Source organism: Hypanus sabinus, chromosome 6 (genome assembly GCF_030144855.1).
Source record: "Hypanus sabinus isolate sHypSab1 chromosome 6, sHypSab1.hap1, whole genome shotgun sequence".
In the NCBI taxonomy this organism is placed as follows: domain Eukaryota; kingdom Metazoa; phylum Chordata; class Chondrichthyes; order Myliobatiformes; family Dasyatidae; genus Hypanus; species Hypanus sabinus.
This window is the reverse complement of record NC_082711.1, coordinates 46,911,286-46,935,556: the sequence shown is the minus strand read 5'-3', so window position 1 is coordinate 46,935,556 and position 24,271 is coordinate 46,911,286. Positions and strand designations below refer to the sequence as shown.

Below are 24,271 nucleotides of genomic sequence, written 5' to 3'. Positions count from 1 at the left end.
TAATTCCTTCAAATGTTTTTTGCACTTTGCTGTTTCTTAGTTTGACCCAAATAGATTCAAATTCTACATCATATTTTGTCAAGCTAAAGATCACACATTATCACCATACTACTCTGCCACCTCCTATTCCTTTCTGTCTATTCTTCCTCAGGATCAAATGTACTTGCACATTAATCTCCCAGTTTCAGTGTTCCTATAATTTCTTAATGCCAGTTTGATCATACCTAATAAATTCTATTCATGCCATTGAGTTATCTACATTTTTGCAAGAGTTGCAAACATTTAGATATATCACCATCAATGTTGAAATTGGATTTTTTTTTCTATTTTGGACCCTTTTTATTGTTTCTCTTTGATTCTGTTACCCATTTATAATGCTCACTATTTTTGACCAATTCCCGCTCCCAGCTTTGTTCCTTCTTAAAATTCTTTAGTGGTGACCATCATCCTGCCAAATGAGGTTAAAGCCAGGTGACTTGTGTGATTATAGGATTTTACATATTTCAACATCACCCATCACTGACTGGACCTGATATCGTATGCACACCCCGCACCCCTTCCAAAGCCAAGTCCTCATCAGACTTCCAAATATCTCTCATTTCTGCCCCCTCAACCCCACTGCCAATTTCCCAGAATCAGTTTCAGTCTCAAATGGCTTATCATTCTAAAAAGATGATACATGTAGTTCTCCTTAAGTAGCAACAGTTATTTTTGAGTTGCATTGTAAAGTAGGGATAGGAGCAGAACAAATCTCCTTCCAATGCAAAATTAAAAGCCTAGACTTCAGCCTTAAGTTTCAGAAAGAGACAATCTGGAAACCAAAAAGAGAGTTTGTTAACACAAGGCTGTCCTGTGTATTGTAATCTTTTATGGGGGGGTGACAAACCAGAGTGGTTCCAAATCAGGATGTACCGCATCACCATCTGTTTGTCTATCTCTAAGAGGAGACTTTAGTGATCATCAAGGTACTATAGACAATGTGATTGTAGACAGAGTAGGATAATACAAGAGCTTTCCCGTTGGGTAATAATCCCAATCCCAAAGCAATGTGGATTGAACATAGAACAGTACAGGACAGGAACAGCCCCTTTGGCCCAGAATATTTTCCCAAATCAATTAAATTAATAATAGCCAGCTAATAAATAGCCAACTAAACTAATCTCTTCTACCTACACAATGTCCATGTCCTTCCATTTTCTCACATTCATGTGCCTATCTAAACATCTCTTAAAAGTCCCTTATGCTCAAATGTCATCTATAAATTTCTGACAACACAACTGTTGTTGGCAGAATTTCAGATGGTAACAAGAGGGCATACAGGAGCAAGACAGATCAGATAGTTGAGTGGTGTTGCAGCAAAACATTGCATTCAGTGTCAGTAAGACTACAGAACTAATTGTGGACTTCAGAAAGGAACACACATAGAGGGATCAGAAATGGAATGACGGAGTAATTTCACGTTCCTGGGTGTCAACACCTCTGAGGATCTATTCTGGGCCCAACATATCAATGCAGGTACAAAGCAGGCACAGCAGTGGCTATATTTCATTAGGAGTTTGAGGAGATTTGGTCTGTCACCAAAGACACATGCAACTTTCTACAGATGTCCAGTGGAGAGCAATCTAACAGGCTGGTATGAGGTTGGGGGCTACTGGATTGAAATAAGCTGCGGAGAGTTGTAATCTCAGTTAGCTCCAAAATGGGCACTAGCCTCACCAGCATCCAGGACATCTTCAAGGAGCAGTGCCTCAAAAGGGTGGCATCCATCATTAAGTACCCACATCACCCAGGCCATGTCTTGTTCTCATTGCTACCATCAAGAAGGAAGTACAAAAGTCTGAAGGTGCGCACACAACGATTCAGGAACAGCTTCTTCTCCTCTGCCATCTGATTTCTGAATGGACATTGAACCCATGAACACCACCTCTCTACTTTTTTATTTTGATTTTTTGCACTACTTATTCAATTTAACTATTATATATATATATATTCTTACTGTAATTCACATTTTTTCTATAATTAAAAAATGCACTGTACTGCTGGCACAAAGACGACAAATTTCATGATATATACCAGTGATATTAAACTTAGATCGGATGCTGTTTCTGATTCTGCAATAGCCACACCACTGGCAGTGCACTCTAGGCACTCATCATTCTCTGTGTAAAAAACTTGCACCTTACGTCTCCTTTGAAACTACCCCCATCTCACCTTAAATGCATGTCCTCTGGTAATAGACCATTCAGCCCAGGAAAAAAAGATGCTGTTTATCCCTCTATGCCTTGCGTATTCTTTAAAACCTCAGATCTCCCCTCAACCTCCACTGCTCCAAGGAAAACAACCCAACTTTGTTCAATCTTCCATTAAAACACGTCTTCTAATCCAGACAACATCCTGGTAAACCTCTACTGCACCCTCTCCAAAGCCTCAACATCCTTCCTATAATGAAGCGACCAGAACTGTATGCACTACTCCAGATATGGCCTAACTAGAGTTTTGTAAAGCTGCAATGTAACTTCCTGGTTTTTGAACTCAGTGCCTAAACTAACAAAAGCAAGCATGCCATAACCACCCTTCCAACCTGTGTCACCACTTTCAGGGAGCTATGAACTTGGACTCCAAGATCCATCTGCTCATCAACACTGTTAACAGTGTCCTGTCTCTTTACATTTGACTTATCAAGGTGCAGCACTTCACATTTGGCCTGGTTAAACTCCTTTTGCTTTCTCTTCGCTTATATCTACAACTGATCTTTATCCCACTGTATTCTTTGCCAGTCTTCTATGCTCTCCACAACACCACGAATCTTCATGCTATCTGTACACTTATGAACCCACCCACCCACCTATCTTTTCATCCAGGTCATTTATAAACGTCATAAACAGCAGAGGTGCCGGTATTGATCCCTGTGGAACACCACTGGTCACAGACTTCCAGTTAGAATATGTCTCTTTGACCACTACCCTCTGACTTCAATTTGCAAGCCAGTTCTGAATCCATCTGGACAACTCATCCATGTGGGCAACATCCACAGCCCTACCTTCATCAGTCATCCTGTCACCTCATCCAAAAATTTAAGCAAGCTTGTAAAAGCTTGCCCTGCTCGAAGCCATGCTGGCTCTCCTTAATTAGGACATGATTTCCCCTGAAGGAGCTGACAAATGTAGTAAAGCTGTATTTCAGAAACATGTACTGGATAAATTTCCCATGGTCAAATCCAGTTTTTATAACTCACAGGTCAGCATCAATTTGAAGGCTTCTTGCCTTTACAAAATATATTTGATTACCTCCACAATTAGAAAGGTTCATGAGAAACCATTTCAACTGTTTTTTAATTGCGGCAGCAAGTAACAAACATATTGGGAGTAATTTTTAACTTCACTAGGCAGTGGCCAAGCGGAACAGATTCACCATTTCTATAAAGTCCCCTTGATTTTCATTCCAGTCATTTAGTTTTAACAAAGAAATATCTTTGATTTTATAATGAGCTGACAATCTGCTCCACTGAGCTATTATGCAGAAGGTGATGTTCAGTCTTGTCCACATTACTGCTTCTGCTGCTGGCAGCTTAAGGGAATTCAGGTAAACCCATTTTGGGCAGAGTCTATTATAATTGCTCAAGTGCTTATTCAACACCAATGCCACTAGTTAGTCTGTGATGTAGGAGAACATAAAGAGGCAAGAACTAAATAAAACCGGAATTAAGAGCTCAGTTTAATTAGTTAAAAGTTTTCCGAGACTGAAAGCATACCTTTGTTGCATTTCTTTGGATCGCCTACTATATTTCAATGTAATTCGTAATTAGTTTATTTTGGCACATCTACCAAGTCAGAGATAATTTCAAGACATAAGTACATTGATGTGGTACAAGGGAAAACCAATAACAGAATGCAGAACTTTAATTTGCAGTTGACAAGTACCTTTCCATTAAATAAGCATCTTTAAATTTTTTTCTCAATCCCGGTAATTTTTCAAACTTAGTCACCATCTTGTTCTTTGCTCTCAGGTGTTTCTTAAATACTACCATGTGGAACAGCTAAACCTCATGGTAAAGGAGCTGCTGGATCGTGTAGTTCTCATGCAGGCCTATGTGAAAGGCTGGCTTGGAGCTAAAAGGTACAGAAGGTTGCAAGAGAAGAGGCAGCAGAGTGCAGTTGCCATTCAGTCAGGTAAATTCTCCTCTTTTCCCATTTTACTGGTATTCAAAATACTGAGTCATACAGTGCAGAAACAAACCCTATGGCCCATCTGGTCCATGCCCAACCATGATTCCCATTTAAACAAGTCCTATTTGCCCACACTTGGCCAATGTCCCTAACCCTTCCTATTCATGTATCTTTTAGAATATGTTCATGTACCTGTCTCTCTTCTTTTCGGGTCAAATCAGGAAAGGCTCAGTCTGAGGAATTGAGAGTTTTGGGAAACTGGCAAAGAAATGGGTTGAACCCAGCATAGATAAGAATCAGAATCAAAATTAGATTTATTGTCATTGACATGGGTTGTGAAATCTGTTTTGCAATGCAATGTAAGCAGTGTAATGTAAGACATAAAAGCTCTGGTCATATTGAACGATGGCACAAGTTTGAGGCACCAAGTTTCTCGTGTGATACTGTTGGGCTATTTGGAACCAGATTTACCATGCCTTTATCAACTTCCACCTCAGCGACTGGTGTAGATTTAAGAACTGGTATAGAGTTGGACAACTGGAGTTGTAGTTGGCTTCTACAACAGGATAATGATCCTAAACACACCTCAAAATACACAATAGACTACCTCAAGTGGTGCAAACTGAAGGTTTTGCCATGGCTGTCACAGTCCCCTGACCTAAACATCATTGAAAATCTATGGATAGACCTCAAAAGAGCAGTGCATGCAAGACAGCCGGGAATCTCACAGAACTAGAAGCCTTTTGCAAGGAAGAATGGGCAAAAATCCCCTAAACAAGAATTGAAAGACTCTTAGCTGGCAACAGAAAGCATTTACAAGCTGTGATACTTGACAAAGGGGGTGTTACTAAGTACTGACCATGCAGAGTGACCAAACTTTTGCTTTGGGCTCTTTTCCTTTTTTGTTATTTTGAAACTGTAGGAGATGGAAAAAAAGTAATCTTGCTTAAAATATTAAAAAAATGTGTCACCTTTAACTTTATTCCTTTTGGAAATTAGATAATCTTTTCCTTGCTTAGCTATTCACAGTAACAGAAATTTTGACTGGGGTGCCCAAACTTTTGCATACCACTGTAAATACCAAAATGTATTGATAGACATTCTGTTTCTATTTATTAAGCATATAGAGAGTTCATATTGTTCTTGCTGAAGTGCATATTATCTTTTTCATTCCATCTTCGGGTTTAGTAACATATGATTTCATTATTTTGTCCCCTGAAATATCACGTTCAAATTTAATCCAATCTTTTCAGTTCACTACATGGTTTTTGCACCTTTTCAGCACTCTGTTCTGAACATATTTTATTTAAGATAAACAGAGCAGAGTTCAAAAACTACTCATTTGCTTTTCTGATGCAACTGCCATAAGAATCTGATGCTTGGGTCCTGTTGACATGATAAGACTAAAAGATATAGGAGCAGCATTAAGCCATGCAGCCCATCAAGTCTGCTCTGCCATTCCATCAGGGCTGACTTATTATCCCTCACAACCACATTCTCCTGCCCTCTCCTCGTAACCTTTGATGCCCTTACTAACCAAGAACCCATCAACCTCTGCTTTAAATATACTCAATATCTTGGGCTCCACAGCCATTCGTGGCAATGAATTCCATAAATTAACCACCCTCTGGCTAAAGAAATTACTTCTCATCAATGTTCTAAGAGGACTTTCTTAGTCCCCTTAGCACATCTCCTGCACATCCATTCTATCTAAGAGTTGCAATGGTCGATAGGTTTCCATAAGATCCCCCGTCAAACTTCTAAACTCTAGTGTGTACAGACGCAGAGCCATCAAACACTCCTCATACTTACACTCTTTCATTCCCAAAATCATTTTTGTGAACTTCCTCTGGACCCTCTCTAATGCCAGCGCATCTTTTCTTAGTTGAGGGGCCCAAAACTGCCCACCATACTCCAGGTGCAGTCTGACCAATGCCTTATAAAGCCTCAGCATCACACCGTTGCTCTTATATTCTCGTCCTCTCAAGCTGAAAGCCAAAAATGCCTTCCTTGCCACCAACTCAGCCTGCAAGTCAACCTTTAGGGAATCCTGCACGAGAACTCCCAATCCATTTGCAACTGTGATTTTTGAATTTTCTCTTTTTAGAAAAATAATCTACACCTTTTTCCTCTTCTACCAAAATGCAGATCATACACTGTCCTACACTATATTCAGCAGGGAAACGACCTTTCGACCCTTTGCATGACAAGGTTGCCCCTGTTGCCTGTTTTAAATCTCACTCCTCTGGTATTTATCTTACGTTTAGCACCTCCTCCTGTGGATCTTTACCTTGTCTATGACACTCATAATCTTATATACCTCTGTCAGGTCATCCTGAATTAAACAAATTAATCTAGTCATTTGAAATCTGAAAATCGGAGGATGGTGAGAGAAGGGTCATCCTTTGCAATTTCCATCAACTCTGACAACTTTCCAACACCAGGCTCACAGTTCTCTTTCTTTCCTGTATTTTGAAGGGATTTCTCTTTGGACCACTCTTCTGTCACCACAAATCATTCACCATCTCATAGGAGATACAACTCCTGTCCTGTCACCTCTTTCTTCTCACCTTTCCAGGTGAAGCAGTGGTTCACACACATTTCATCCAATCTAATGTACTGTATTCAGTGTTTACCTTGTAGCCTCTGCTCCAATGGAGAAACCAAATGCAAATTAAGTGGTGTCCTTGTGGACACCTGCCTTATACTGCACGTGTAATCCCAAACCTCCAATTGCCTGCCACTTTAATTCACCATCCAGCTTACTATCTGTGGCATTCTGACAGTTACAATGAGGTTGAACATAAGTTAGGGCAACAAGAGTTCATCTTCCATTTTGGCATGTTATAACATTCCAGACCCAATACTGAGCCCTCCACTTTAGATAACTCACTCTTTCTTTCCATCTGTGTCAGAACTGACCATTTTGGCTCTCGTTAGTTTTGATCAGTGTTTCATTTTCTTCTTAGATATACTAGCGTACTAGGCATGTTCGACAACATTATTATTAACAACACGTAACATATACAAGGAAACATAACATGAATCTAACAACTACTTTGACCTTAACATTAATGAATTTGGTCTTGCCTTATCAAAGATACTCCCTTTTTTCTACCCATCCCTTGCCAACCTTCATTTTGTTACAAATACTAACGTATTTCCTTTTTTTCAAGGTTATGACATGTGGTCTCTGACCTAACATGTGAACTGCTTCTCTTAGCACAGATGCTGCCTATCTCAACATCTACTGATCGCACATTTGCAGGACCTCTATTAAAAAAGTGACTGTACTTCATTGGCTGTAGAGGCTGTAGGCTGCCTGAGAAACCACATAAGTTGAGGTTTCCCTCTCTGTACAAACCGTGAAGTTGACAAATGTATGAAGCTATTCTGATGCTTGGAGTCACACTTACAGAAGTTATGGAATGACTAGCATGGTGTAAAAGTAAAATGAAGTTTCAGAAAATCACAGGATTTCTTTTTTAAGATTGAAAGCACAGTGTTTCTACCAGTTCCAGAAAAGGGGATATTTACTCAGTAAAGCTAGCAGCACTCTATCTGATGTGAGAGTGCTCAAAACAAACAGGAAACAAAATATACAGCAGGTCAGTCAGCACCTGAGGAAGTAACAGGCAAATGAATATTTCAAGTATATACATTGCAAGGATGAAAAAAAAAGTCAATTTCTAAAATATTTGGTCCATCATTTTACAACCTAAGTTTACAGCCACATTTTAAAATAATCAAATGCATTATCAATTACTTGAGAGCAAAATTCAAGGAACTTTAATGTGTATGTGAACAGCTAACGAATTCATCACATTAACAATAACATTTTTCAGAAAGAAGACTAAATTGTTGCTTTCTCTCAGCGTATAGAGGGCACAAGGTGAGGAAGGACATTGCAGCTGAGAAACAGGAACTAGAGGAATCAATAATAAAACTTCAAGCCGGTAAGTAATTTTACATAAAATTTAATATTTCTGAGGCAGGTATGATCAGTTTTTGGGGCAGAAACTGCTCTTGAGTAAGAGAAAAATGAGTTGTTGGACAAACATAATGGGACTTTGATAGAATACAGATCTGGGCTGAGAAGTGGCAGATGGAGTTTAATCCAGAAAATTGTGAAGTGATACACTTTGGAAGGTCGAACTTGAAGACAGAGTACAAGGTTAATGACAGGATTCTTAGTAGTGTAAAGGAACAGAAGGATCCTGGAGTCCACATCCATAGATCCTTTCAAGTTGCTACACCAGTTAATAGGATGGGTAAAAATAAAACAGAAGAAAGTCTGCAGATGCTAGAATCCAAAACAGCACACACAAAATGTTGGTGAGATTCAGCAGGTCAGGAATAATCTATGGAAATGAAGAGATGGTCAACATTTCAGGATGAGACCCTTCTTCAGGATGGTTAAGAAGACATAAGAAATGTTGATCTCCATTATTCAGGGGATTGAGTTCAAGCGCTATGAGGTAATGTTGCAGCTCTGTAAAACTCTGGTTAGACTACACTTGAAGTATTGTGTTCAATTCTGGTTGCCTCATTATTGGAAGCATATGGAAAATTTAGAGAGAATGTAGAGGAGATTTACCAGGATACTGTCTGGATTAGAATACATGTTTTATGAGGAAAGTTGAATGATCCAGGACTTCTCCCATTTGGGCAAAGGTGGATGAGAGGGTGATTCAATAAAGGGGTCCACAATGATAAGAGACATAGATTGAGTAGACAGTCAAAAACTTTTACCCAGGGCAGAAGAGTGAATACAATGAAGCATTATTTTAAGGTGATTGGAGGAAAGTATAGGAGGAATGTTAGAGTAATTTTTTTTGCACAGAAAAAGATAGGTGTGTGGAGCTCACTGTGAGGGCTAGTGGTAGAGGCAGATATGTTAGGAACTTTTAAGAAGCTGTAAGATAGGCACATAGATTAAAGTGAAGCAGAGAGCTATAAAAGAGGAAAGAGTTAGACTGATTTTAGAGAAGGCACTGTACTGTGCTATGTTCTATATTCTATGGACTCAGCAGGGTAATGGACAGTTGCTGTTTCAGGTAGGTCCAGGCTCTTCACCTGGATTCTCAGGCCTGGATGAAGGATCTTGCCCTAAAATTCTACTGTCATTTTCCCTTCAGAGATGCTTCCTGACCTGCTGAGTTCCTCCTGCAACTCATTTCTTTCCTTTGCTCCAGATTCCAGCATCTACAGTCTCTCTTTATCTGCTCCAAAAGACCACTCAACCTTTTTTCCACACATCTCTATCTTACCGTTACTACATCAGGCTGCATGGGAGTCCTGCGCTTTCTACTGCTGGGTAAGAGTAAGTGTCAGCAGTCCTGCAGTTAGGGTATCATAGCAAGGTCCCATCAAGTATCTTTCAAAATGCATATAAATATCAGAGAAGCAAAACAAGAAGATAGACTTTGATTTTACATTATGAATATTTATCATTTATTTATTTCAACAGCTGCAAGAGGATACTTGAGCCGAAAAGTAATCAGAGAGATGCTGGAAGAACAGAACAAAGCTGCAGTTAAAATCCAGGCCCACTATAGAGGCCACATGGATAGAAAAGCTCTGAAAGAGCCAACGTGAGTTGCTTAATTAAATAGAGACAAGAGAAACTTGAATTCTTAGGAATAAATTTTGAATTTGTACAGCAGTATGCAATTAATTTACATTTACTTGCATTTCTCTACATTTCAATTTATTGCGTGTTGAAATGGAAAACACTCTAATGTCTTGCTGAACCTTATTGCAGAGAATTGGTGTGCTCTCTTGGAATGCTTTAGAATCCTGAGTTTACCGTGGAGGGACATCAAAGGATGATTCTTAGAACACAGATCTTTCTGGAAGCCTTCCATTAGAATCACATTCAAGTCAACCAAACCATAACTGAGGATAGATTCCCCAAAAGGAAGGGACACATCCTCCAAAACTAGAGCAAAATAAAACAACATCTTTTATGTTGATTGGCTCTTCTCTTTCAGCTAACTTTGATTTCCATCTTTTAAAGCTCTTTTGATTTTGAATTATTTTAAACCTATTCTTTGGTCAGGGCATTGTTGGTGATTCTCAGTGCAGAGGCCATTCAGTTACATTGTCCGTGGTTCACAGCAGAAACAGGGCATTGTTGGTGATTCATGGGGTCAAACAGCATGGAAAACAGGTCCTTTGGCCCAACTCATCCATGCCAACCGAGTTGCCTAGTGAGATAGATCTACTTGTCTTTAAGATCTAGCTCACTTGACAATAAAACAATGCAGGTTCTGTTTCAGCATGTGACTTGATATGCAAAATGTGCCCACACCATTCTTGGCCAGTTCATTACATTTTTTGAGTGATTAAATTAGACATAAGTGATATATGTAGCATGATTCATGCAAGATAGAGAGAAAAAAATCTATTTCTCAACATGCATATCAACAACTTACTTGTTATAACAAATTAAAGAGCCATTCAGCCTGGCTGCCACCAACCTATCTCCTACCTATCCCCATGTACCCCTTCTCCCTCCACACGCCCATTGACTCCTCTTTAATACTTCTTCCCCTAGCATACACTAGAAGGAACTTTACAGGAGGCAATTAACTCACCGACACTGGGATGAAACCCATGTGGTCTTAGAGAGAACATGCAGATTCCACACAGACACATCCGAAGTTGGGATTGAACCCACATCACTCGCTGCTATAGCCACTGTGTTACAACTAATAGAAGCCATTCACTCCAATGTCAAAAATAAATTTAAAGACAATTCCACGCAGTCCTTCCCATCCCCTTCGTGTCTCAAATTAACTCCGGTAATGTTGGGAATTAATGTTTGTTACAAATGCTAAAAAAAAATCTATCAATTTAATAAGTGTTAATGTCATCAGTGTAATTCAATGCTGTTGTCTGAAAGGAAATGCAGAAAGTACTAATATTCTCTATACACACAACTCAAAAAGACCCATCTAACTATCTCAAAGAAATTCTTTATCTGGTATTTGTATTTGACAATTGTTTTAATAATTGTTGTTCAAAAAATCGCAGAGTAAGATTTTCTTTTTGTTATTATGATTAGAATACATGATGCAAAAAATCTACATGATAAACAATACAGTAGATCTGATGTGAATGGCAAAGAGATGCAAGGAGATTCAGCAAAAAGATCCCCTCAGAATGACAGCAGTCAAAAATCAGCAGGGAGCCAGAAAAGGGAGTTAAAGGTGCCATCAGGTCAGGCCACAAGTGCAACCAATGCAGAGGGTGATGAGGACAAGGCTGCAAAAGTCATTCAGAGCAACTTCCGTGGGCACCAAGAGAGGAAACATCTGGAGAATGAGGGAAAGCTTCCTGAACAAAGAAAAAATATTGGAAAATCTCCACAGGAACATCACAAGAAAGTATACCCTATGAACAGAGCAAGGAACGAGATGCCGGGTAAAACTGTGGAAAGAGGAAAAGCTATCAATGAATCACTTCAACCACGAAAGGAAACTCTTTCAGACGAAGGGTCCAGTATACAGCCTGGCACGGCCAAAGGGGATGAAGACCAAGCAGCAGTGAAAATTCAAAGCAATTACAGAGGCTTTAAAGAAAGAAAACAAATTCAAGAATATACTAAACAGGAAGGAGAAATGGTTGCAAATTTTTCAAAACAGGTAAGGAATATTAAGCATTTTGTTCCTTTTCCTATATGGGACATTAATTTTAAATTTTATCACAGACAATGGAAATGATGGCTGGATAACTCTCTAAGGTACAACGAAAATTTCTAGTTACCTCTAAAAATCTGAAAGTGTAGGGCTTTAACTAAGGAAGTAGGTGACAGAATAACTACAGGTCAAATTAATTGAAAATATGAATGAAAACAATTCTGGGATGTCACAATCATTCGGCTTGATTATAAATCAATGGCTGGGATTAATGTCAATTTAATGAGATGCGCTTAGGATCGGCTTCTACAAATATTTATAAAGTAATGTGATTAGTTTGTCCATCCACTCTAAGCTAACATCCTGAATTTATTAACTTTTATGAGTTCATCCTTATGAGCTGGTTCCACTGAACGTGTTGCCTCAGTTGTCTCTGAAACGTTAATGTTTACCTATTGAGTCATTCAGGGTGATGGAATTCCATGTGTAAAGATTATACTGAGTTTCTTCTTAATTTCCCTTAAAAGAAAAAAAGATAACCAAATGTAGGAGTATCTGTCTAAACTCACTTGTATGTTACTACATGCCATATACCCAGGAGGCTGTGAAATATAACTTTGCGTAAACCTAATTACCATTATTATTTTTCAAAACTTCATTCACATTTTCAACCAGAAAATTATTTTGATACAGTTTTATATAGTTGGGAAATATATTTTAATGGAAAGTATAATGTCAGAAAAAATGATTTTCTTCTCTGAATCATATCCAATCATCATTTAAAAGCATGAACAAAAAATGCTAGAAGCACTCAGCAGCTCAGGCAATGTCTGTAAAAAGATAAATATTAATTCTTGCAGGTCAAAGACTTTTCACCAGAACCTGCTGATTTTTTTTTTCAGCATTTTCTATTTTTTTTTTAATTTCAGATTTCCAGCATCTTTATTTTTTGATTTTCATTTTAAAAGCTGTTTATTAATTGTTTTTATTATCAGATAGCAAAACGCTCCAGTGAATTCTTGATTGCCCAGAAGAAGCTGAATGATGTCATCGCCTCACACTATCTGACGTCTATGAGCCAAGATCGACAATCTGTGAATAAGCAATCAAATGGGAGCTCGTTGTCACAGCAGTCACAGCCAGGTTTGTCCATGTTCCCTTGTAAATGTTTAGAATGAAATTGGAACCTGTTGAAACAGGCATTTACTCTTCTATGTGGCCTTTGCAGTATCAAAATGCAGGATGCAGAGCTGGTAAGAACATTGGATAAGAAAAGCTTTCAGAGGTGATGAGAGTCTGAGCAAAGTGGAAATAATCTGACAAGAAAATTTCAGGGTGCATTGAGTGGTGCAGCAGATAGTGCTGGGGTATTACAGGTCCAGCAATCCATGTTTTATTTTTCCCATTACTGTCTGTGTGGAGCTTACGTGCTCTCCCTCTGACCGTATGAGTTTTAATGGGATGTTCCCGATTCCTCCCATAGCAACAGAACATTCTGGTTCTTAGGTTAATTATCACCATAAATTTGCGCGAGGCAGAGGTATAACTGAGAGAATCAATATGATATTGTTTGTCATGTGAGATCCATAAAGAACATAAGACATTGAAGCAGAATTAGACAATTCAGCCCATCGATTCTGCTCAACTATTCAATTATGTCTGATTTATCTTTTGCTCTCAACCTTATACTCCTCCATTCTTGCAGTAACCTTTTCTAGTCAAGAACAAACTCCCCTTCAAATATATCCAATGACAGCTCTCAGTGGCAATGGATTTCACAGATTCACCACGCTCTAGCTAAAGAGATGTCCTTGTATTCTGAGGCTGTACTATTTAGACCTAGGCGCTATTAAAAACATCTTGTTTAACTGTGAGTTAACAACTAAAGTATTAGATTATGATTTTTTAATCCAAAGTAATTCAGATTTACCCATTGCCCATGTTGGTAACAGTATCATGTCCTGGAGTTGTGATGGGGAAAAGAGATCCACTTTGGTGTGAATCACGTTGAATTGACTAATCCAACTTCCTAATAGCAAGTCTTCAGAGCATATGGGCCCAAACATTCAAAGCACACCCAAAACAATTCCTTTTGCATGCTCTACACTAGAGAAAAAGGTTCAAGTGTTTAATTTTATTCTAGTTTTGAGGCAAGTGTTTTATCTTTCATTATATCATTTAAAACTCTTTAGTATGTTTTGTTTCTCTCTCTCATCTTTATTAACAACAAAAATCTAAAGATAGCAAAAAGCAGGTGCTGACTACAGTTAAGTGACACCCTAAAGATCTGTTAAATCGTGCATTTCTGGTATAATCTACATAATGTGCAAGCACCGAGACATCCTGAAATAGGTGGTGATAGAGTTGCTAATTTAAGCTGCAAGAAAGAGAGTAAACTGAAACTTTAGATGGAAAATGTAAAGATAGACAAATATGCAGATCCCTCTCTCAATCTTTTCATTTCTAACTGCTGAGGAGACATTAATCATCTTGACTTTTCCCAATCAACCTCACCCTCTCTGACTCTCACACAGATTTTCAGACAACCCAGTTAGGTGAGCTTTAATCATTTCTGAGCGCATGTTTGTGAAGTGAAGGCATATGTGCTAAGTGAATGAAGGTAATCTAAATAGAGGACTGCAGAACCATAGAACACTATAGCACAGTACAGGCCCTTCAGCCCTCATGTTGTGTTGATCTACAGAATCCTTAAAAAAAGTTCTAAACCCACACTACCCCATAACCCTCCATTTTTCTTTCATACATGTGCCTGTCGAAGAGGCTGTTAAATACCCCTAATGTTTTAGCCTCCACCACCATCCCTGTTAAGTTATTCCAGGCACTCACAACCCTCTGTGTAAAAAACTTACCCCTGATGTCTCCCCTAAACTTCCCTCCCTTAATTTTGTACATATGCCCTCTGGTGTTTGCTATTGGTGCCCTGGGAAACAGGTACTGACTATCCACCCTATCTACGTCTCTCATAATCTTGTAGACGTCTAACAAGTCCCCTCTCATTCTTCTACGCTCCAAAGAGAAAAGTCCCAGCTCTGCTAACCTTGCTTAATATGACTTGTTCTCCAAACCAGGCAACATCCTGGTAAATCTCCTCTGTATCCTCTCCATAGCTTCCACATCTTTCCTATAATGAGGTGACCAGAACTGAACACAGTTGACCAGAATTGAACACAATAAAGGGCTTGTGAACAAATTGGTTCTGGTAGCAAAAAAGCATGGACTAATCAGTTATCCAAATAAATCCTTAAACCTCACTGTGCAGTGCACCAAAGGTATTATAGCTTGTTTAAGAGATAATTTCCTATTTAGGATAGCAATATGATCAGATGGATGAATAATACAGTGCTGAAATAATCAGGAAAGGCTACAAGATTGTCCATTACAATTTTACCTGGGCTTTCCCATTGGCAAGTGCGTCTTACAGCTAAAGCATTGATCATAAGTTTAATCAAACTTACACCAGCAATATAGGCCGCATCCTTATGTTTATAATTAACATGGCACAATGAATAAATAGTTGTCAAAGAACTGTATATCTTAACTGTCCTCTGTTCAGTGAATACAGTTTGTTGTCTCATTATTTCATAGATGCCTATGTTCTCCATGTGAACATTTCCCTGATATGACTCTTAAGGAATAAAATGCAAGAAATAGAAGCAGTAACGGGGCAAAATGGTACCTTGTTCTTGCTCCATTGTTCAATAACAACATGAGTTTTTTTTTACCTCAGCAAAACTTTCTTATACAAACCCCACATCCCTAGATTTCCTTAATATTGAAAAATCTATTGACCTCTATCTAAAATATGTTCAGCTTCCAAATCCAACATGGGCAAAGAATTCCAAAGATTCGCTATGTTCTAGGTGGAGAAATACATTCTCATTTCAATTCTGTTTGTCTGACCATGCAGAAATCCAAGTTTCTTTTTGAACGGGCTGTTCAGGTCATGCCTGATCATTCAAATCCGGTACCCTGAAGTTGACTGTGATCTAACTGAGCAATGTAACTCACATAGAAATGCTATGAGAATGCTATGAGAATGCCACTCCCCTGAGCTGTACTGGCTGCAGGAGCTGTAGAGGAAGTTGACCTTGTATGCATTTAGAGATATCCAAAATTAAAAATCACACTGTTTTAAAAATTAAAGTATATAAAGAAATGAAACTAAGTACTATTAAGATGGATAACATTTGAAAACAAGTAGATTTAAATGAACTCAAATGAAGATAATGCAAATTATCAGACGCCCTCTCACCTAGAACTGTTTCACTCCCTTGAAGTGAATAGAGTTGCTGAACCTGGCTTGGTCTAACTGGCAAAGGTTTAGTGTGTAGATTTGCCCATGTAGTTATTGTTTTACTGCAGGCTTTTGGAGCCATCATAGGTCTTTATGATGTTTCCAATGTTAGATTGAAGTCAGAGTGACAAAAGAGATTGGTCTTTCTGTTCATGAAGAGTAGAGTGGGAATCCAGTGCCTCCTGCCAGCTGTGGGGATGCGTGTTTGCAGTTTCACCCAGAACTGACTACTTTCTTCACAGAAAATTTCAAACCTTTATATTTTGGAGCACAATTTCACAGAGATATACAGCCAACTCCAGTTCTGAGCTCCCACTAACAGTCTTATACTTGAGTCAGTCACTATGGTGACTGGACAGTGATTGGCACAAAAAGCCCTTGCTGCATTTTTTTAAAATCCAGTTTGTACCTTAAGGGCAGTATATCAAATTGAAACATCAATTCACTGCTGGACCATCTAAGAGCAAATCATCCAGCATGGATCAGTGATTATAGTACTGACCTGAAAATGTCTCAGGGCTTTCACTCAGAAATCTGAATTTACCAGCTTATAGCTTTGGAAGAGTTCTGGGAAGTTACGCTACTGATTATTTCTATTTGTAAAGGTGTTGCAGAATGAGTTTATATCTTAGACATTGAAATCTCTGAAGAGCTTGGATCCACTCTTCTGAGGAAACACGGTTTTCATCACTGGTACTGTTACTTAAGCTTTTACACCCCAGGTTTTGTAATTTCTTCCATTAAGTTTTACACCCTCTTGCCTCTTCCCCCACTTCAGATGCTCCTGAATATAGCTTTTCATAAACTTTTGAGTAACCTGTTTGAATACTATCACGTGTACCTTGGTGTTGAATTTTGTTTGGTAACACATAACAACTTCAAGTTCAATTTATAAAGGAATATAAAGGAGGATAGCAAAAGCTTTTTTAGGTATGTGAAGAGAAAGAAGATAGTTAAGAACAATGTTGGGCCCTTGAAGAATGAATTGGGTGAAATTGTTATGGGAAACAGAGAAATGGCAGAAGAATTTAATGAGTACTTTAGATCTGTCTTCACTAAGGAAGACACAAGCAATCTCCCAGATGTATGGATGGGCCAAGGACATAGGGTAACAGAGGAAATGAAACAGATTGACATTAGGAAGGAAACGGTGATGAGAAGACTGATGGGACTGAAGGCTGACAAATCCCCAGGTCCAGATGGTCTGCATCCTAGGGTACTAAAGGAGGTGGCCCTGAAAATTGTGGATGCATTGGTAATCATTTTCCAATGTTCCTTAGATTCAGGATCAGTTCCTGAGGATTGGAGAATGGCTAATGTTATCCCACTTTGTAAGAAAGAAGGAAGGGAGAAAACAGAGAACTATCGACCTGTCAGCCTAACATCAGTAGTGGGGAAGATGCTAGAGTCTATTATTAAAGATGAAATAGTGGCATATCTAGATAGCAGTGATAGGACTGGGCCAAGCCAGCATGGATTTACCAAGGGTAAATCATGCTTGACTAATCTATTGGAGTTTTTCAAGGATGTAACCAGGAAGTTAGACAAGGGAGATCCAGCGGATGTAGTGTACCTCGATTTTCAGAAGGCATTTGATAAGGTCCCACATAGGAGATTGGCGGGTAAAATCAGAGCTCATGGCATCAGGGGAAAGACATTGACATGGATAGAAAACTGGTTGGCAGATAGAAAACAAAGGGTAGCGGTGAATGGGTGTATCTCGGAATGGCAGGTGGTGACTAGTGGGGTGACACAGGGCTCTGTATTGGGACCACAGCTGTTTACAATTTACGTCAACGATTTAGATGAATGGATTGAGGATAACATCAGCAAGTTTGCTGATGATACTAAGCTGGGCAGCAGTGTGACATGTGATGAGGATGTTAGGAGAATTCAGGCTGACTTGGATAGACTGGGTGAGTGGGCAGATACTTGGCAGATGACGTTTAATGTGATTAAGTATGAGGTTATCCACTTTGGGAGTAAGAACAGGAAGGCAGATTATTATCTGAACGGTGTAAAGTTAGGTAAGGGAGAAATACAAAGAGATCTAGGAGTCCTTGTTCATCAGTCACTGAAGGTGAATGAGCAAGTGCAGCAGGCAGTGAAGAAGGCGAATGGAATGTTGGCCTTTATTACAAAGGGAATTGAGTACAAGAGCAAGGAAATCCTCTTGCATTTGTACAGGGCCCTGGTGAGACCACACCTGGAGTATTGTGTACAGTTTTGGTCTCCAGGGTTAAGGAAGGTCATCCTGGCTGTAGTGGAACTGCAGCGTAGATTCACAAGGTTAATTCCTGGGATGTCCAGACTGTTTTACGCAGAGAGGTTAGAGAGACTGGGCTTGTACATGCTGGAATTAAGGAGATTGAGAGGGGATCTGATTGCAACATATAAGATTATTAAGGGATTGGACAAGATAGAGGCAGGAAATATGTTCCAGATGCAGGGAGAGTCAAGTACCAGAGGGCATGGTTTGAGAATAAGGGGTAGGTCATTTAGGGCAGAGTTAAGGAAAAACTTCTTCTCCCAGAGAGTTGTGGGGGTCTGGAATTCACTGCCTCAGAAGGCAGTGGAGGCCAGTTCTCTGGATGCTTTCAAGAAGGAGCTAGATAGGTATCTTATGGATAGGGGAATCAAGGGATATGGGGACAAGACAGGAATCAGGTATTGATAGTAGATGATCAGCCATGATCTCAAAATGGCGGTGCAGGCTCGAAGGACCAAATGGTCTACTTCTGCACCTATTGTCTATTGTCTATTGTCATTCAACCAAACGCTGGTATACTGTACATCTAAACAGAACAATGTTCCTCAGCGACCAAAGTGCAAACCACAGTATCATATATAGCACAAACATAATATTAACATGATAATATTAACTGATATTAAATAATTCTGTAGATGTACAAGTTGACATAAATTGACAAAATATAGTTAAATATACAACAGTATAACACTACTGGCACTGTCAAACGTAATGTTTACTGGGTGGTCACAGGGTTTTCAGAAGTCCTACAGCCTAGGAAAGAAGCTGTAAATCAGCCTAACAGTGTATACTTGCTTCTATATTCTAGTTCTTTTGAAATGAATGCTAACATTCTATTTACCTTCTGATGCACCATCAATAACTCACACTGAGACGTAAGGCGAGATATCGGCTTTTATTGACTGGAAGAAGGAACCAGGAGTGAGTGTCTATCATACAATGTCTTGGAGACTGAGGCCGAGCGTCAGGCCGCAGATCTCCTTTATACAGGGGCCTGTGGGAGGAGCCACAGGAGCAGTCAGCAGGGGCGTGTCCCGACAGGCACATAGTTCACCACACCTTCCTCACCAATGACCAAGATATACTGGGCCCTGGCACCTGGGAGGCAACATACCATCTGGGAATCTTATGCTCACCCGTAGAACCTGCTGTCCATTCCCCTCACTAACAAATCCCCTATCACGCAGTGTGCTCTTCTTCCTTCCTGCCTGAGTCACAGAGGCAGACTCAGTCCTAGAGACCCAGCCACTGTGACTTTCCTCTGTTAGGTCATCTCCCGACAGTACCCAAAGTGATACACCGGTTGTTGAGGGGAATGGCAATTGGGGTACTCTGCACTGGCTCCTTAACCCCTTTCTCCTTCCTGACTGTCACCCAGTTTCCTGTGTCCTTCACCTTGGGTGTAACTACCTCTCTATGTGTCCTAACTCCTTCAGCCTCCCGAGTCCATCTATTTCCAGCTCCAACTCCTTAACGCAGATTATTCGAACCTGCTGTTGGATGCACTTCTCGCAGTTGGAGTTGTCAGGGATACTGGCGGTCTCCCTTCCTTCCCACATTCTGCAAGAGGAGCATTGCACTAACCTGCCTGGCATCTCTACGTAGCTGAGTAGATATAAAAAAAAAGGAAATAACTTGAGCTTTTCTTTCCCTGAGTGAAGCCTCTCCTTGCAGAAGTCTCGAAGAGCTAAAGCCCAGTGATCACCATTCTGACTATACCCACTCAGGCGATGGGAGGGTTTCGTCACAATGCGGAGGGCTCTGTGAATGCAGTGCTTCTGGTATCTGTCCTGGAATGAGGAAATGGAGGAGGGTGAGAAGAAATTCACTCAGCAAACTTCACAATCCATTGCAGCTTGTAGTTGTTGTGCTTCACAGTCTTAAGGGTGCTATAATAATAAATGCAAGAAGCTGTTGTTGGAAAGGATTCTAGTGCAAGTGCATCATGTGGAGAAATCCATCAACAAGCTCTTGGCAGTGGAAAGGCTCTGAGCCTCTGTCATACACAAAATATCACAGATCCCTCAGGCTGTAGGGAGGGAATCAAAGATTAACTTCCTTCTGAGCCATCTGTTTTCTTTACCAACTTGTACTTTCAATGACATAAATCAAGCCATTTATTTCAAACAATGACAGTTTGGAGGGACATTATGAAATAACAGCTAATGGAATAAGAATCCTCTGTCCAACACAAGTTGCACATTGATACTGAGTTTGCAGTTCTTGTGATTTTTTTTCTTTGTGTAAGTAATCACAAGAAGTACTTAAATTTATTCTGTTTTCTGAAAGAATGCACTAATATATCTATACGGCAAATTAAGGAGCATCAGCAGGACAGATTCCTGTTGAGTAAATCAGCCTTTTAACAGTACAGTTGGTGCACAGTGGGAGATAATGTCACTAAGCAGTATATGTAAGAAAACGCAAGAAAAACATTGAAAACATCAGAATTAAAATTGGAATCCTTTCAATGTGTTAGAAAGAATAATGGTCTAAAAAAGTGTTCAACATAGTGTGAATCCTCAATATTATGAAATGGCTAAAGACCAAATATGTGGTCTTTTTATGAGGTAATTACTTCATAAAACATGAGGTAATTTGAAGGTCCTCAAAATTATATTATGGCTAAAGACCAAAGACTTTTGTGTTTCATTTCACAACTGTTTAATAAAATCAAAGTTAATGATTTGGCGAATGGCTGTTAATCTAGTTTAAAGCACAACAAATCTTGTCAATTTGTACTTCATTAATACTAATGTCAAATATTACTTTGCTGCACAGAAAAGTTGTACTGATTTAGAGCACATAGATAACATTAATGTGCAGATGTGATATGAAAACAGACAAGGTTTATTTTTTCATCTATTGTTTTAAATAGTGTGGAAAACCATTTTTTTCAGTTATATTTAAGATGACTCACTTTACAATTAAGTTCAAAACAAAGGGCCCTGAAGCAACTCTGGTCAGAATGACGGTCAGTTCTAGGATCGTCTTCTGAAATGGCTATATGTTTACATTCTCAAGAGGCCACTGTTGTTTGTTTATTTATTGAGATACAGCGAGGTATTGGCTCTTCAGACCCTTTGAGCCATGCCACCCAGCAAACCCTGATTTAACACTACCCTAATCATGGAACTATTCACATTGACCAACTCACCTATTATCCGATACAATTATGGACTGTGGGAAGAAACCAGAGCACTCAGAGAAAATGCACACAGTCGCAGGGAGGATGTATGGACTCCTTACTGATGACATCAGAACTGAACTCCATCTCCGACGCCCCGTGCTGTAATAACGTCCTACCATGGCACAAGCCAATGTTCTCCTATTCTGGCACGAGGCGGTGAACTTCCAGCTACCAAGCTTTTTAATGACAGTTCAGGTGTTAAGTTATTCAAACTGATAAATGCTTCATAAAGATTATTTCATTGTTAGCAGTTTACCCACTGGCATAAATTGCATTTTTGATGCAGATCTTAAAAAAGACATAGCCATTTTGCTGTTCTCTCTAAAGATTTAGTTTTATGAATTCACTGTCACAATGGTTTGGCTGGATTTTTCAACATTAAATTTAAATTAGTTTGACTTTCTTGTCTGCCAAATGATTTATGTTAGCTGTTTACATAAATTAACAATTATAATTTCCCTTTCTTGCAAAATTTTGCAATGTAATAGTTCCATGTTCTTCAGTGCTCAGCAGAGCATTGATTCACACCAAACTAAGCCAAGGAATAAGTTTGCATCTATTAGTTTTAAGTAAAACTATTTACATCAGGCTTAGTACTGTTCCAGATAATTAAAAATATTCACAGAAGTGCTCATCCTTCAGTTGACACTGGCTCAAAAATCTCATGGAATAACTTCTGTTTTGAGTGTAAGTTGATGAAAATATTTCCAGAACATGAGATCAGTTCATCTATCCATTAAATAATTTTTAAAACGATCAGTGACAATCTAGAGAAATGCTTATTTCAGGTGATTTAAAAATAAAATGACATGATGCTGATGGTGAAAGTCAAATCAGTGGGAGAGATGATTGTAAGTATTAATGTGTAATTGGCACCAGTAGAGAAAGCTCTCAAAAAACATGATAGGAAAACTAAAAGGCCTAAATTATGCTTCCACCTGACAGCTGCAGAGGAGACAATTTTGGTTTTGAAGAACAACAATGTCTTGCATTGATTAATTCTTAAACAGAAAAAAAAACATTCAAAATGCTTTACAGTTATGAAATAAATCCATTTTCACTCATAGTTCAAAGTACATTTATTATTAAAGTATGTATGATATATATATATATATATATATACAGCCTTGAGATTCATCTTCTTACAGGCAAGCACAGAACAAAGAGACCCAATAGAACCCACTTAAAAGAAGACAGTCAAACACCCAGTGTGCAGAAAAATACCCAAAATCATGCAAACAATGAAAGTGTACAAATAACATTGAGAATTGAGTCCACAGCCACAAAGCCAATCATTACTGCAGCCATTTCCGGAGCCCCATTAGCTTCAGACCACAGCCTCTGAACCTTGCAGAGCAGCAAGCTGAACTGGCCTGTTCCTCTCCTCCATCGCCAACACCCTGACCTTTTCAATCCGGCCCAGTGCTTTATTACTTTATTGTCACCAAACAATTGATACTACAGCATACAATCATCACAGCGATATTTGATTCTGCACTTCGAGCTCCCTGGAGTACAAATCGATAGTAAATATAATAAAAATTTAAATTATAAATCATAAATAAAAAAATAGAAAAGGGAGAGTAAGGTAGTGCAAAAAAAACCGAGCGACAGGTTTGTATATTTGGAAGGTATGGCCCAGATCTAGGTCAGGATCCGTTCAACAGTCTTATCACAGTTGGAAAGAAGCTGTTCCCAAATCTGGCCATATAAGTCTTCAAGCTCCTAAACCATCTCTTGGAGGGAAGAGGGACAAAAAGTGTGTTGGCTGGGTGGGTCATGTCCTTCATTATCCTGGCAACACTGCTCCGACAGCGTGCGGTCTAATGTGAGTCCAACGACAGAAGATTGGTTTGTGTGATGTTCTGGGTGGTGTTCACGATCTTCTGCAGCTTCTTCTGGTCTTGGACAGGACAACTTCCATACCAGGTTGTGATGCACCCTAGAAGAATGCTTTCTATGGTGCATCTATAAAAATTAGTGAGGGTTTTAGGGGACAGGCCAAATTTCTTCAGCTTTCTCAGGAAGTAAAGGCGCTGGTGGGCCTTCTTGGCAGTGGGCTCTGCTTGGTTAGACCAAGTCAGGTCATTTGTGATATTCACCCCAAGGAATTTAAAGCTTTTGACCTGTTCCACCTGCGCACCACCGATGTAGATGGGGTCATGCAGTCTGCTACTCCTTCTGAAGTCAACAACCAATTCCTTCAACTTACTGATGTTGAGGGATAGGTTATTGTCGTCGCACCATGCCACCAGGTTCTTAATTTCCTCAGTGTACTCAAACTCATCATTACCCGAGATACAGACTATAATTGTGGTGTCATCAGCAAACTTATATATTGAGTTTAATCACACAGACCTTGGGCTGTTCTCCATTGTCAGACCTGGGCCCTGCCATTTCAATATGCTCACAAACCCGGGCCCCTCTGCCTCAAATTGGCCTGTACTCAACTTTCCCATTTCAGCTCGGCAATTAAATCACTCAAAACCTCACTTTAAATCACTCTTTCCTCACTCTCGGGCCACTCTGCTTGTCCCATACCGAACTCATGAGGCACTGGTGAGACATCATTTGGAGTACTGTGAGCAGTTCTAGGAACTCAGCAGGTCAGGCAGCATCTGGAAATAATAAACAGGCGACGTTTCGGGCTGAGACCTTTCTTCATGGATCTCAGCCTGAGACTTTGAC

General features: G+C 39.4%; 1 protein-coding gene across 1 annotated transcript in view; it reads left to right on the top strand.

Moving 5' to 3' along the window:
* myo3a (myosin IIIA) overlaps positions 1–24,271 on the top strand; it is a 243,667-nt gene that overhangs the window by 158,543 nt on the left and 60,853 nt on the right. The window contains exons 25-30 of the mRNA XM_059971447.1: positions 4,007–4,169; positions 8,042–8,122; positions 9,637–9,760; positions 11,236–11,594; positions 11,697–11,815; positions 12,805–12,952. Of these exons, the coding sequence (XP_059827430.1) occupies positions 4,007–4,169; positions 8,042–8,122; positions 9,637–9,760; positions 11,236–11,594; positions 11,697–11,815; positions 12,805–12,952 (994 nt within the window). The remainder of the gene's footprint in view (positions 1–4,006; positions 4,170–8,041; positions 8,123–9,636; positions 9,761–11,235; positions 11,595–11,696; positions 11,816–12,804; positions 12,953–24,271) is intronic.